A 14,286-nucleotide genomic window follows, 5' to 3' on the forward strand; every position below is an offset into this window, starting at 1 on the left:
TACTCCTGTCCCTGAGGGGTTTGGGGCCAAGGGATTCTGCTCACCTGGCACAAGAAGACACGAATCCAGAAAGCTGAGAGTTCCCCTGGGTTACAGATGAGAACTTGCACTATTCGGAGTGAATATGGCTGCATGTTACAGGTGGGATCCACCAAGACTTATGTCACTAACCTCCTGGATCACACAGATAGTAAGTGGGCAGTTGGGATTCAAATTCATATCTGTCTGGTGCCAGACCTTTGGGCTTTCTTCTATTCCACCCAAGGGGATTAACCAGTTTCTATAAAGTTGAGTGGTACAAACTTGGGATGGTCTAGAAGTATCTCTGTAACAAAGGGGAGAGAGGAAATGCAAATTCCCCTGGGTTGCTCTCTGACTCTCCTCCTCCTCTGATCCACTCCAGCTGCCTGGGCCTCTCCACCATGAACAGCACCTTAAGGGATGCCCAGGCCCTGAGCCACCGTGAGTGCCTCCTGCCTTCCATGGCCCGGACTCCCTCTGTCACCCAGGTCACGCCAGCCAAGAAGATAACCTTCCTCAAGCGAGGGGATCCCCGATTTGCTGGGGTTCGCTTGGCTGTTGACCAACGCGCTTTCAAGAGCTTTGGTGCTCTAATGGACGAGCTTTCTCAGCGTGTGCCTCTCTCCTTTGGGGTGCGCTCTGTCACCACACCCCGTGGCCTGCATGGCCTCAGTGCCCTGGAACAGCTGGAAGATGGTGGTTGCTACCTCTGCTCTGATAAGAAGCCCCCCAAAACACCCAGTAGGCCAGGTTGGTCACAGTGGAGAAGTCCGTCTACTCAGCAATCAAGGGATTTTGAAAGCCGGTGTGAAGCACCAGGAACATCCTCTTCCTGCAAGGGTCCTAAAGCCCCAGGGAAGATAATGCTGGTTAAGAATGGAGACCCTAGATTCCAGCAGACTCTGGTTCTCAGCCATAGAAATACAAGAAACATGACAGCCTTTCTCAGCAAAGCGTCAGACCTTTTGCACTTTCCTGTGAAGCAGGTGTACACGACGAGTGGGAAAAAGGTAGGTTGTTGAGGTATGCTATTTCCTTTAAAAAGCTCTCTGGACCTCAAATCAAAATACTTAAATGGAACGGGGAGGTTATTCCTTGAAAAGAGGCACTGATTGCATTGCTACTAATTAAAGGTAAATTAAAGGAGTGGAGACATGCAGTCAGTTAAACAAGCAATTATTATTTGCATTTTGGTTACCATTTAGTGAGTGCTTAGTGAGTGCCAGACACGGTGCCTTGCACATTTTTAATATTTTCTTATCCAATTCTTCTATTATCCAATACCACCTATTTCAGGAAGAGTTCAGTGCGAAAAACAAAAACTCCTCAAAGTACCTCGAGCAGAAAGTATTCTAATTCAGGACATTATGGGATTCCCAAATCTTTGGACAGTTGGAGGCATGAGCTCTAAGCTGGATTTACAGGAATACTTCCCAGCATAGTGCAGGAAGCTACTACCCTGCTTGAAGCTACTGTGATTATGGGTTCAAGGATGCTTCTCTGAAGTGGCATCCAAGCTTATAAAGCTGGGATCAGGAAACTGCCACAGCTGCATCTTAGCACTCTTGACATGCAGGAGCACTGGGGTGCCAGGACTAGCCTGCTGCCTGGGCTGCTATGGCCTCCTGGTACCCACACATTTCCTTCACAGCAATAACAATCAGAATCCAGAAGTGATGGTGTCTGCCCTCCTTGCTTTCCTAGACTTGATCAAGTGCATCTAATTGGTGGAGAACCCAATTTGCATACAGCCTGAACTGTGGAGAAGGCTAGTGAATATAACTTTTGCCTTTTCAGCTCCTGCAGAACATGAATGTATACCATAGGTGCACAGGATGGAGGATGGAGGTGGCTTGATCTAATCAACAGTTTTCCCGTAATCTAATCCTATCGATACTTAACACCTGCATACACTATTCTACCCCTGCTTAAATTTACCAGCAGCAGCTACAGCAGCATATTCCCACCTAAGTATGTAACTATCTTTCCTACAATCAAAATACATTTGCCTTATCCCCAGAGTGACATCAGCACTGTACCATCCATCCTCTGGGCACAAGCCCACCTTTGTAGTCTCTGTCCTAAGATTTAACTGTCAAGTCACCAAAATACCTTATAAAAAGTGCTAGAGGGAGGCAAGGGCAAAACACAGAAAATTGATTTATGCCTAGCAGAGTTGTGAAGAAAACTAGTGCAAGGCCATTGATGGTATTAGGTTTCCTTCTACTGTCCATTTTATGTTCCCTCTGCCCTCTGTCAACACCTCAGCTGAGTGTGGTTATAGCTATGGTAGAGTGGCTGTGGGCCATTTCCACCATCTAAATTATAGTGCATTTACAATGTGCTAGCATGTGCTAGCTACATCATTCCTGCAGACTCTGAGCCCTTGGAGGTCCTTCCTGAGTTGTTGTATTCTTGTGTTAATTTTTACCACTGAATATGGCAGCCACAGAAATCACCCAACAGATTCCCTGGGTTATAGATTACTTTTTCCCTGACCCTATTTGCATAATAGCATCCTATTCCCCCTAACCAAGTTTGAATAGGATCCAAACTCCCATTCTGAGAGACCTATTACAGACCCATTCTACACAGAACCCCCCTTGTTGCCTGTTGGTTCATATGGCCAAGTGACTGTCTCAACTTTCAACTTCAATGACACCCTGTTGTGTCTCCTGGTGGGAACATTTTCCCTTGGACCCAGAGTCCTCCAAACTAGCAGAGCCTGAAGTTGTTGGGGGTGGGAAGCAAAATGTCTGTAGCTAGGTCATAGGTGTAATAGTGAGAGGAGCTGTTCTCATTCCCACCCTTTAATTCCCAGGTATCTGTTGTCTGTGTAGAAACAGCACTATACTCTAGAGTGGTTGCCAGTCCAGGGCACATATCACATCTTACAAGATAATGCCTCAACATTATAAAGTGATTCCTTTGAGCTGGTGCCCATAGGATGATCCACTGTTCTATAATTTATAGCTACTTTTGGGTGATGGGAATATGGCTACACAGTGAACTCCATGGGTATTTGTGCATTGCCTCACTCCTTTTGCTATGAAATCAGTTCTTTGGATAGAAGTAATTCTCATGGATTATGGCAATGATGAATGAGGTATTCAGTAAGTCCACAGATGGTGATACTGGAAGAAGGATTTGGGCAAGGAAGGAAATATATATTCAAAATTAGTGTCTATTCCAGTGAATCCACATCCACATTTCTTACTCTCCTCCTGATGGAGGGGTTCAATGACCATCATTGGCTGCCATGATAGACCTTTCTAATGAGAATGAGAGCTGCAAGGACCATGGAGTAGGCTGGCTTCTCTCACCTAAAGAAATGAAATGACCCATGAGATGGATGTCTGAGCACCTCAAGGTATGCTGCAAATCTCAAATGTTTGGGCACAAGTTTAGCATGGATTTATGCTCTTGGAAGATTGGACTCTCAGCAGACATGGCATCAGACCCACATGAATAAGGTACTTTATATTTCTAGTTCATGTTTACTTTGCCGCTCTGCTCATGAACCAACTGAGCACACCTTGAGGTGGTTGAAGGAAAAGAATGACTAATAGCCATTAAAACAAGTCATTTGTCCACATGATTATAACCTCCTGGTGGGAATTCAGCGGGACACAAATGTTCTTATTCTCCAGGCACATTCTGGGAGACCCATTTAGATTCTTCTCTAGAGTTCCTTGTCACCAATCCTCCAGTCTTGTTCCGTCCAAGGCCCTGATTATCAGTTTGAAATGCTACCCACTGCCTATGAATTGCCATAGGACCTCCTGCCATTGCTCCTTACATGAAAAGTAGCCAATCAAATCACACTGTGTCTTGTACTTTCCTTCCTCACTGCCCTTCATGGGCCCCCAAGTAGGTCTATAATGGTGTAGCAGTCAACTTTTGACTTGTGTCAGCATATCCTGTGAAACCATCTGAAACCCAAAATCAAATATTTTCTTCTTCAGTTAAGTGGTCATAGGGAACTCCTCCAGGAAGTTGTAGGTGGGAGGGCAGGAGAGGTGGCAATGCAGCAGAAGCAGGTGAAATGGGAGTGTGACTCATGAAAATTACTTATGCCTTCCATTCAAATGTTTGGAGACTGATCTAGTCCATGTCACCACCTCCTGATGATGGGGTGCTGCTTTGACACACTTGCTTTATGGCTTGATGGATCATGAAACAATCATTTCAGTTTTATTTCAACAACTAGAAGAATCTGTTTCTGCATCTGATGTTTGGCGACAAGAGAAAAGACATTCTTTTATAGTAGTAGTGGGAATACCCAAGTCTTCTGGCTATCCCTGAACTGAGAGTTTAGACCTTGAGCTTGCCATTTTCTTTAAGTCAGAGAAGCCAGCCTACTCCATAGTCCTTGCAGCTCTCATTCTCATTAGAAAGGTCTATCATGGCAGCCAGTGATGGTCAAAGTCTTGCTCTCACTAAGCTGCATTCTACTATCAGAGGTGATCATTCAAGAGCCTGTTTTATCACTTTGTGCCAGAGACCACCAGTATCCCATTGTAACAAGATTATCACTGCCTTCAAACCCAATCAGGTCAGATGACTAATTCAAGGCTCCTATCCTTGAGGCTCTATTGCCTGCAACAATCTCTGATACTGTACCTTGAATCAGTCATGATTCAGTATAGGGAACAGAAAACTCTGTAGGTATCTTAAGCATGAAGAAATTACCACAGAGAGTTTGGGCTTAAAGATTGGAGAGCTGGAGGAGCATAGGCTTGATTTCTGGAAATAATTCCCAGAATATCACAGAATTGATCCATCTGGGTAGATACCTTTAACAAAATCAAGCAAGTGGGTTGTTGGGATGAAGTCCCTGGAATAACTGAGTTCAGTATTAACCCACCATTTCTGTGCTCTGGAATCAGGCGGGTCATGTGCTACTGCTGTCTGTTGATAACCAGAATGATGGTGACTAGGTACTGGGACAATGAGTATGGCTTTTGCCATTTCAGCTACACACACCCCTTCATACTTTTGACTTTTTTTGTGTGTGTGTGGCAACAGTCAAAAGCAAAAGAGAGACATGTTCTCCTTCACTGTCATTTCTCTTACCTTGTGCAAGTGCATCTAATTATTAGAAATGATTTCATAGTTAGAATTCTAGCTGCAAGGGAGTCCAGAAAATGTATATAGAGCTTTGTACACTCCGCCATACTGGAAATTACACCAAAAAGAGAGTAAAATAGAGGTTAACTAATCTAGGACATGACCTCTACCACACAAACTCACAAGGCAATTCATGTTATTACTTCCTTTGTATAGGTAAGAAAATTGAGGCACGAAGGTTAAGTAATTTGCTCATAGTTGCATGGCTGGCAAATGACAGAATCAACACTAATAATGTCAAAGTCATAATGTAAGAAAACTTCTAAATTATGGCACATTTGCTGTGTACCAGCATGTGCTACATGCAGAGGATACAGAAAATAAGGCTCGGTACCTACCTTTAATTAGCTACAGTTTAGTGGGTATGGCAAAATGGAGAGAGCAGGTACAAAAATAAGTTAATTGGAGAAAAAATATTAGTGTATTTTCATATAGACTTAATGCAGAACTATTAGAGTTTCTGTAAACAAAATGGTCTCATTGCTCCCCAGGGCAGGCTGTGGCATGGTTTTCAGATTTCAGATCCTTGACTAGGTGAACACTCTCTATATCCTCTCAATAACTCTCTTTCTGTGTGTGGATCCTAAATCTTGACCTCTTTTTAAAATGAGAGCATCATTTAGCCATGAGTTCTTTTTCTTCCCCTTGGGAAAGTCTGATTTCCTAGAAGTATGACTACATCTATAAATTGGTAGACTTGTTTTATGTTTGTATTTTTGTGATGCACTAGAGTTCTAAATCAACAAAGAAACATGCTTAGTAGTTTGAAAGAAACTTCTAATTAACTAGGTTGAAAGACCTGGTGGACAGCTAATTTAGTGTCATTTGTGGGGAGAGGATGCAAGAGTTCTCTTTTTCTCATTTCTTGTTAATGAACATACCCTCCTAATTTGAGAAAATAAAGAAGAACAGATTCAGCCCTTTGAAGATGAAACTAAATCCCCCAACAATGCCGATTACAATATAATGTCATAAATAGTGCATAGTCTCACATGTGCCATAGGGGCCTCAGAGCCATGGAAATTTTTCTAAAAACAGGGACCTGTTTCTTGGAATGCAAGCTCAGCATCTAGCCCAGGATGTCCTAGGGTAGGTGGGAAAGGATGGCATAATCCTCTGGTCTGGAGCCTAGGGAATCATTGGAGGAGCCTGTACAGAGAGCAGCCTTGCCCTTCTCTGTTCCAGAAGGGCTGAAAGCAGAGGTGATGGGCTCAATATTATACAGGAAAACAAAGATTGGACCCAGGAGAGAACTCTTTGTGGGAAATGAGTGAGATAGTCAATCAGATTTCCATAGGGAAGTTGGAGGCCCTTTTGCTTTGGTTGCTTAAAAAAAAAAAAATACATGTTCTGGAGGCTGCAAGGGTGGGCAGGGAAGCAGGCCAAAGACTTCCTGAGGTGTTTTCCACCTTAGGCATCCAGAAGAACCCCTAAACCACAAGACTTATAGTGGGTGGACGGAGAGGTATAGGTAGAGAGGAAGGTCATGGTGATAGGACCTAAGCCCCCAGCTAGTTATGGAGGTATTATGGCAAGTGGATAGGATCAGAATTCTGGGGTGAGGTGTGCAAACTTCAGCAAAGGGTCAGAGTGATGGGATTCTTCCTCTACCTATGTCTCCTGGGTAGATGAGCTCTGCAAACCAGGCTTCCTAACTCAATACTCTCCTTCTTCAGGTGGACTCTCTGAAGGGTCTGATCCACAGTCCCTCAGTGCTAGTATGTGCTGGCTATGAGTCTTTCAAACCTCTGGCAATGGAAGATTCTAGAAGATATGGAATTGAAACTTTATCTGGGCAGACTCCAAGAAAAAAAACCGGTGAGTTAGTTTTAGAGTTTCCCCAATTTTGTTTGCACTGGAGAGTGGTTCGGTAGGACTAGGCAGATATCCCTTCCAGATAATTTTAAAAACCTGCCTTTTGGCTCCAATATTTATGTATCCCAGTTGTTTTGGGTCACCCTTGCCTATTCTTCTTTCTTACTGCCATCGACCTTAATTGGGTTGAAATTTGACTGGTGTGTGAGAGAGGGGAGTCTGGTATTTAAAAAGAATAGGGATTAGGAGATCTTGAACTCTAAGTTTCTAGGATCTAAAATAAGCTTTATTAAGGACAATGGTGGACATGACATTATGGAGGCAATGGACCATGGGTATGTGGCATCTGAATCTTTCATGACTCCCTTAGGCAACAATAGAAGCCAAATGGATTAAAACTAACAATAATCATTAATCCTCAAATTATTCATCAATCTCTACATCCAACTGATCCAACTGTATGTATATCTCCCCAAAAAGCCTGCTATGTGCCAGAGTATAAGTGTTGTTATTCAAAAACACATTATTTTAAAGGCATAATTAACAACTGCAGGTTGAAATTTTCAGTAAAATTATTGGAATGGAAATGGGCCAATTTGGTGAATAAACAAAATAATATCCTTTGTGAAAAGCTGCTAAGAAATGACAATAATGGTTTTGGTGATTACTGCATGCCAGGTGCTAGAGGTACAAAGACCTTTTACCCACAGAGCCCCCCTTTGGAGGAGCTCCCAATCTCATTATGTGCTTACGGAAGAGTAGAGCTTGGTGAAATCTTCTGTCTAGAAGGACTCAAGTGGAAGGATCTGTTCTTTTGCTGGCTATAGGCTCAGCCTCCACTAGCCCCTTCCTCTTCCCAAGCAGGAGGAGATGAAATGAGAAAGCACTAAGGGCTTCATTATTACTTGGGATCACTTTTTCTTCCTTCAAGGGCTCCCTTTTCTTCTTTTTCATGGCTGAAATGCAGGCTTGACTATCAGGACTTGGTATTGTGTGTCCAGGTCCTTTCCTGCAATCATTTATCACCCCAAAGCTTGATGAGTGTTAGGATGATAAATCACCACTAATAATTGCAAAGCATTTTGCAGTTTACAATCAGGTGCCTATGCAGCATCTTATTGATTTTGCTTCCTGTGTTGGGGGTGGGCACGAGTCAGACCTGGAGTTCGCTCTGGGCACTGCTGCTCTGCCTGCCAACTCTGTTGTCTATTGAGAACATACTTTGTGCTAGCAGCTCTGCAGAAAGTTTTATTTTCATTACCCTGCTTCATCAAAACAAACCTACCATTATTATTTTACAACTCAGTAAAGAGGCTCTGCCAAAAACTACACAGCAAGGAAGTGGCAGAGTTGAGACAGAATTCAGACTTGAAGTTAATCTCAAAGCTGGTTCCCAAATTACAGACTAGATATTCATTCTAGAATGGTTTGTCCTTACATTGTGGTTTTGGGGGAGGCAGGGTGTTTAGGTGATGAAATGTTCATGATTAGTCTTTATTCTCCAATCCTGAAGCTCCCCCTAGTAGCTCACTGTCTTTCCTCTTTTCTCGTACTTTCATTGTGTGCCAGGAAGCTGGGGGCCAAAGGCCAAGCAGAGTGTGATCCACTCAAGGTCCAGGTCGGGCAGCCGGTCACAGCGGTTTTCCTTGCTATCAGAGAGGTCTGGTCTCAGCGACCCCCCGGTGTCCCTGCATCATGCTCAGATGGACCCTGCTCATGATGGACACCCTCAGGACATGCCTGCCCAGCTTGGCCCATTGGTGGCCAGTGACGATGTTGAGAAAAAGGTCCGCATGAACGAAGATGGCAGCTTGTCTGTAGAGATGAAAGTCCGCTTCCACCTACTTGGTGAGGACGCACTCCTATGGTCCAGGAGGGTGGGGAGGGCCAGCGCCCTCACAGCAGCCAGTGAGGAGGTCCCTGTCCTGGGGGAGGTGGGCTCCCTCCACTGTGTGTGGGAGGACCAACCTGGGGGCTCCTCAGAACCTAAGGCACAGGGACAGGGGCCCTGTGAGGCAGGATGTGAAGAAGCTTGTGGCCAAGGCCTGTGGCAGCCAGGGTCCAGGTATGAGATCTGGATGAACCCCCTGTACTCCACCCAGGGAGAGGGGATGGCCTCTCGGAGGAGATCCAGACTGACCCAACACTCCAGGAGGCCCTGTAGCAAAGGGTTCACCAGAAGGAAAAGAAACAGCAAGGACAGCGTCAGCCCTGCCTCCAGCGACAGACCCCTCAAAGACTCCGAGTCAAACTCCTCCTGCTGCTCCAGGTCTCTGGAGGGCAGCGTGCACAGCTGTGACCTACATTCAGCCTCGGGGGCTGCCTTCCAGAGGGGAGCAGGGTGGGAAGCTGATGGCCCATCGCGGACTAGGGAGGTCCCAGGTCCGCAGGGAGCAGGGCACGGCAGCAGGGACCACCACAGCTGCCTGAAGCCCCAGACCCGAGGCACGGTAGGTGCTCTTTCTGACTCCTCAGGGAGTGCTGGTTCTCACGAGGAGTCTAGTGAAAGGAGCGAACAGCACCAGGGCTGCCAGAGCAAGACTGGGGCCATGACTACTTCCCGGCCAAAGGCCATTCAGGGGGAAGTCCCCAGTCCTCCCACGGTGAGTCCCTTGTCTTTGAGGAATGAGGACTCCCAGGCAGAAGAGAATGGACAGGGTACCAGGAGCTCCCAGGCTAAGGGTAGGTCTGGGATGAGACTGCCCCTGGCTCCAGGTCATTCTGGCTCTGGGGACACTGCAGAAGGCTGTTCTCCACCTTCTGCCTGCACCTCAGTCCCAGGCAAGAGAAGAAAGAAGGGCAGAGCCAGTGCTCTGTCCTCACCCAGCATTTCTGGTCTCAGCCAAGGGGCTCAGATAGGCTGCCCCAGTCAACACCACAGCCGAAGGCATACCCACTGCCCACCTGACTCACCTGTGCCCAGGCAAATGCCAGGACCTCCCAGCAGAGGCAGGGGCTGCCCAAATGGCCCAGCACCACCCCTTTCAGCAAGCTCACCCAGTACCAGGAACCAGGCCTCCCAGGATACAGGGTCGCCCTTCTCTGCCTCTCTTCATTCCCAGTATGCACAGGGGGTCAGCAGTGCACTCATTACCCCTGTGAGCAACTCTGACTGTGCTTCCAATTTCTACCCCCCATACTCTCCCTCTGCTGAGGCTGAAGGGGACCCTGAGTTCAGGGCATGCTCATCAGCTCCCACACGTTCCAACACATCAGACTCTTTGAGCAACCAAGCTGATGGTCTAGACAAAAAGGCAGGGGGCAGCATTCCCAAGCCTTCCTGGCCTTTCGTTCTGCCAGTTGGACAGCCCGACACAGGGGTGCCAGGAGCCCATCAAGGCTGCAGCTGCTCATCGATCAGCACATCCCTGTTCCACAGGACCCCCAGTTGTAAGTCTCAGGCCCTGAAGACCTCCGAGCCACTGGGAAGCCCGGGGCCCTTCTCTGAGGTCTCCTTGGCATGCAGCAGATACTGTCCCACTCCCCCAAGAACATGGCCTTTTGTCAAGAAACACCCTTCATGTAGCAGCAGCCCCAGGGCTGACTGCAGGCCAGGTCAGAGAGAGCTGGGGGAGGGAATGCTTGATGCGTGGTGCCCCCAACCCCCTGGCTCTCAGTCAGAGGCTATGGGGAAAGCAGTCAAAGCCTTGAGAAGGGGGAGTTCCAGCTGTGGCCCCAGGTCTGGGAGAATATACCAGGGGAAGAAGCTTACTGGTAGAGGGGAAAGCCTAGAGGGGCAAGAGAAAGATGGCAGAATGGTGCTGGGTGCTCTGCCCCAAGCCTCACCAGACGCCGTAGTCCGTGAATGGCTGAGCAACATTCCAGAGGAGCCTATACCCATGAAATGTGAGATGGTGGGTGAGAGCACAGATGTGGCAGGGGATGACCCAGAAGGCCCCAAGGAGGACCCTGTGGACCAACATTCCCCAGAATGTCTAGGGGAGACAACACAGGTCAGACAACTGTCCCATGAAGGGGCCACCAGCGAGAAAGCAGAACCAGATGAAGCCTTTGCAATGACTGGTGATGCTGATCCCAAGTCAGGAGAGGGGCTTCCTTGTAATGGAGTTTCAGAAGACCCCAGGGAGGCTGGAGCAGGCAAAGGCATGGCTGCAGACTGTCATGTGGGCCAGTGTGCGCTACCTCATAAGGTCTCTGCATCCATACAGATCATGAAGGTACTGATGGGATCCAAGCAGGGCCGGCCCAGCAGCCTGCCTGAAGTGTCCAGCACAGTGGGCAGGAGGCTCAGCCACTCTGCCCAGGCCCTTATCACCTGTCTTGCTGGGCTCTACTTCTTTGATGAAAAGCTTGGGCCTCCCACTGGCAAAGAGAGGTTCATAGATTCTCCTCGGTACCAGGAGCTCCTGAGCACCTTCCAGGCCCTGTGGCCGGGATGTGACCTCAGGCGAGGTGAGCTGGACTTGGGGCTCTGGGAGCTTGGCAGGTGCCAGGCTCTGCCAGGCCTCAGGTCTGACATCATGACTGAGGACTTCACGCCGACATCCTCATCTGGTGTGGATGTCCACAGTGGTTCTGGAGGCTCAGGGGAGGGCAGCGGACCCTGTGCCATGGAATGTGCCCTGGTCCCTGAGAAGATAGCATTGCCCTTGAAAATCCCCTCCCAGAGGTCTGATTCTAGAAACTCTGAGAACCAAGAGGATCAAGGAAACCAACAGCCAGGTGGTTCCACAGCCTCTTCAAATTCCCAAGCATGGGCTTGTGCCAGCAGAAAAGATGAGGCAGAGAGAAATAGTGGGGAGCAGGTTCTGGGACATAACCTGGACCAAGAGGTTGAAAACACAATGCAAGAAGAGGAGGCCCTGCTAGAGAAAGTCGGAGAAGAAAAAGAAATAGCAGCACTGCAAGGAGAGGGTGTCCAGGGATTCCCAGAAGAGGAAAGAGTCATGGGCCAAGAACTGTCAGAGGCCAACTCTCAGGATGGGGAGGGAGCCCAGGAAGTTAAGAGTGGGCAGGAAGAGGAAGCAGGGGGAGACCTTGCCTCCACTCTACTTTGCCCTTCAGGGAAAAGAGAGAAACCCACAGAGCTCCCTAGGAGCCTCAGCGAGAGGGATCCAAATACCAGCGGTCCCCAAATGGAGCCTGGTTTGGAGAAGCTGCCCAAAGCAGCTGAGCCATGCCATGTGCAAACCCAGGCCAAGCACACCCAAGGGCCTGGGGAGAGGAGCTCGTCTCGGGCTCGCAGAGTGTCTCTGGACCCTGACCCCCTCTGGGTGTCCAGGTTGCTGAGGAAGATGGAGAAGACATTCATGGCTCACCTTGCCAGCGCCACAGCTGAGCTCCGAGCCCGCTGGAGTCTGCAGAATGACCGGCTGCTGGACCAGATGGTAGCAGAGCTGCAGCAGGACCTGGACTGGCGGCTCCGAGAGAGCACTGAGAATGAGCTTCGGAAGATCCAGAGCCGGGCAGGGGGGAAGACGCCGGCCCGGGAAGCCCTCTGGTGGGAGCTGTCTCTGAAGACAGAGCAGCGCAGGCGTCGCCTCCAGGGCCTGCGGCACCTCTCAGCCTTCTCTGGGCAGGCTGGAAGCCAGGGGCCCGGCTCCTTCCCCACGGAGGAGGATGCGTCCACCCTCAGCGGAACCCTGGGCACCTGGCTGGTTGGGGAGGCTGAGGGGGAAGAGTTTTGTCCCTGTGAGGCATGCATAAGGAAGAAAGTGATCCCCATGACCCCAAAGGACACAACAGGGACATCCAGAGCACCCATCAAAAAGGCCTTTGACCTGCAGCATATTCTGCAGAAGAAGAAAGGAGGGTGTGCTAGTGGGGAGGCTGCAAAGACATCCCCCAAGGAGGGAGGGATGGAGACGCTTCAGGTGGACCCCTTGGGGACAGGGACAATCCAGGAGTCCAATGGAGGCCTGGAGCTGGGGTTAGGCCAGGACCCTGGGCCAGAGGAGCAGGATGAGGGTGAGAGCAGCCAGACCCTTGGCAGAGATGGAGACCACCGAGGGGGAGAGGAGGAGGCAACTGCTCAGAAGAGAGAAGGGATCGCAGGTGCTGAGCGAGGCAGTGTCCCAGAGGGAGCAGGGGCGGAAGAGCAGGGCTCTGATGGAAAGGAAGAAAACACAGAAGAGGGCTCCGGGGCTGACACCAGTTTGGAAGGTGAAGCCTCAGGAAGAGATGACCCAAGTCCAGGAGGACAGGACGATGGTGTCAAAACTTCAGAGGCCCAGGAAACTGAAGGAGAGGGGCAATCAGAGTCGGGGGGAGGAAACCAAGGGGAGAAAGAAGGTAGCCCAGAGGCTGGTTCTGAACAGGGTCAGCTGGGTGAGACTTCTGGAAACAGCAGCCCAGATCAAGAGGGGAAGCCAGCACTGCCCTCTACCCCAGGTGGAGACAGCCCCTGCCAGAGGTCAGGTTGGAAAGCAGGTCTCACTTCCTCCAACATATCATCTCTGGGAAACTGCTCTCAGCTCTCTCAGAAAGGCTCTGAAGAAAAGCCTGTGAGCAGAGACATGAGGAGCATCGAAGAGGAGTCCAAGGGAGTCCCTGGTTCAGAGAGAAAAGTCACAGGCATGTATCCAGAAATCTCCACTTCTGAGCAAGAAGGAGCCCCCTCTGGCCCAAGGACTCCAGAGCAGGCAGCAGGTGAGACCTCTGGCCTAGAAGTTGAGAAGGTAGTTAAAACTCCTACTTTCACAGAAATGAAGTTTAAAAACCTCACCATGGACAGGACAGATGGCTTGGGCCAAGATGACTTAGATTTCTAGAGCTCCAGCGGCAAGGCGGTCATGAGTCTGTTTTTATTTACATTTGTCTACACACCTGAGCGAGGCTCGGTCCCCTGAAGATGTGCAAGCAGCTTGGAGAAAGGTCAGGACTTGCCACAGGGCACAGCCGCACCACACTGCCCCTGGGTTCTAAATTCTGGAGCTTCCCAGGGCCCCGCTGGGCAATCCCATGCTCAGTGTGAAGGAGGGTTATCTCAGATCTGCCCTGTTATCCCAGGTCAACTGGACCCCTCCATTTTCCTGCTGAACCCAAGAGGATGAAACTGACTGGAAATGTTCCAGGAGAGTTTTTGTTTGTGTGTTTGTTTTTTGCTCTCATTCTTTTCCCTATTGATCTCCAGTTATTTTTCTCCTTGGCCTCTCTTGGCATTCACCTCATTCGACTTTGAGGTGCTTTTTTTCTAGTCTTAAATATATTTGGTGACTCTGCAGATTTGAATACTTGGAAGATACAGACAAATTCAGGGTCATTGGACCAAGTTTGGTCTCAGCCCCAAAGTCCAAGTGTACGTCCCTAATTCATATACATATTCATGAATATACATACTGGTAACGAAAAAATTGGGAA

The 14,286-nt window shown here is 48.8% G+C and overlaps 1 protein-coding gene across 1 annotated transcript; it reads left to right on the forward strand.

Annotated features, from left to right (window-relative positions):
* Nucleotides 1-422: 422 nt before the first annotated feature.
* On the forward strand, nucleotides 423-13,697 carry RP1L1 (RP1 like 1; the record flags this gene model as incomplete). Its single annotated transcript, XM_080796304.1, has 3 exons — nucleotides 423-1,031; nucleotides 6,828-6,969; nucleotides 8,536-13,697. 3 exons carry the CDS (start codon nucleotides 423-425, stop codon nucleotides 13,695-13,697), a joined length of 5,913 nt encoding a protein of 1,970 aa, XP_080652430.1.
* Between the last annotated feature and the right edge of the window lie 589 nt (nucleotides 13,698-14,286).

The sequence above is a fragment of the Martes martes genome (assembly GCF_963455335.1).
Source record: "Martes martes genome assembly, chromosome: 2".
Classification (NCBI taxonomy): Eukaryota; Metazoa; Chordata; class Mammalia; order Carnivora; family Mustelidae; genus Martes; species Martes martes.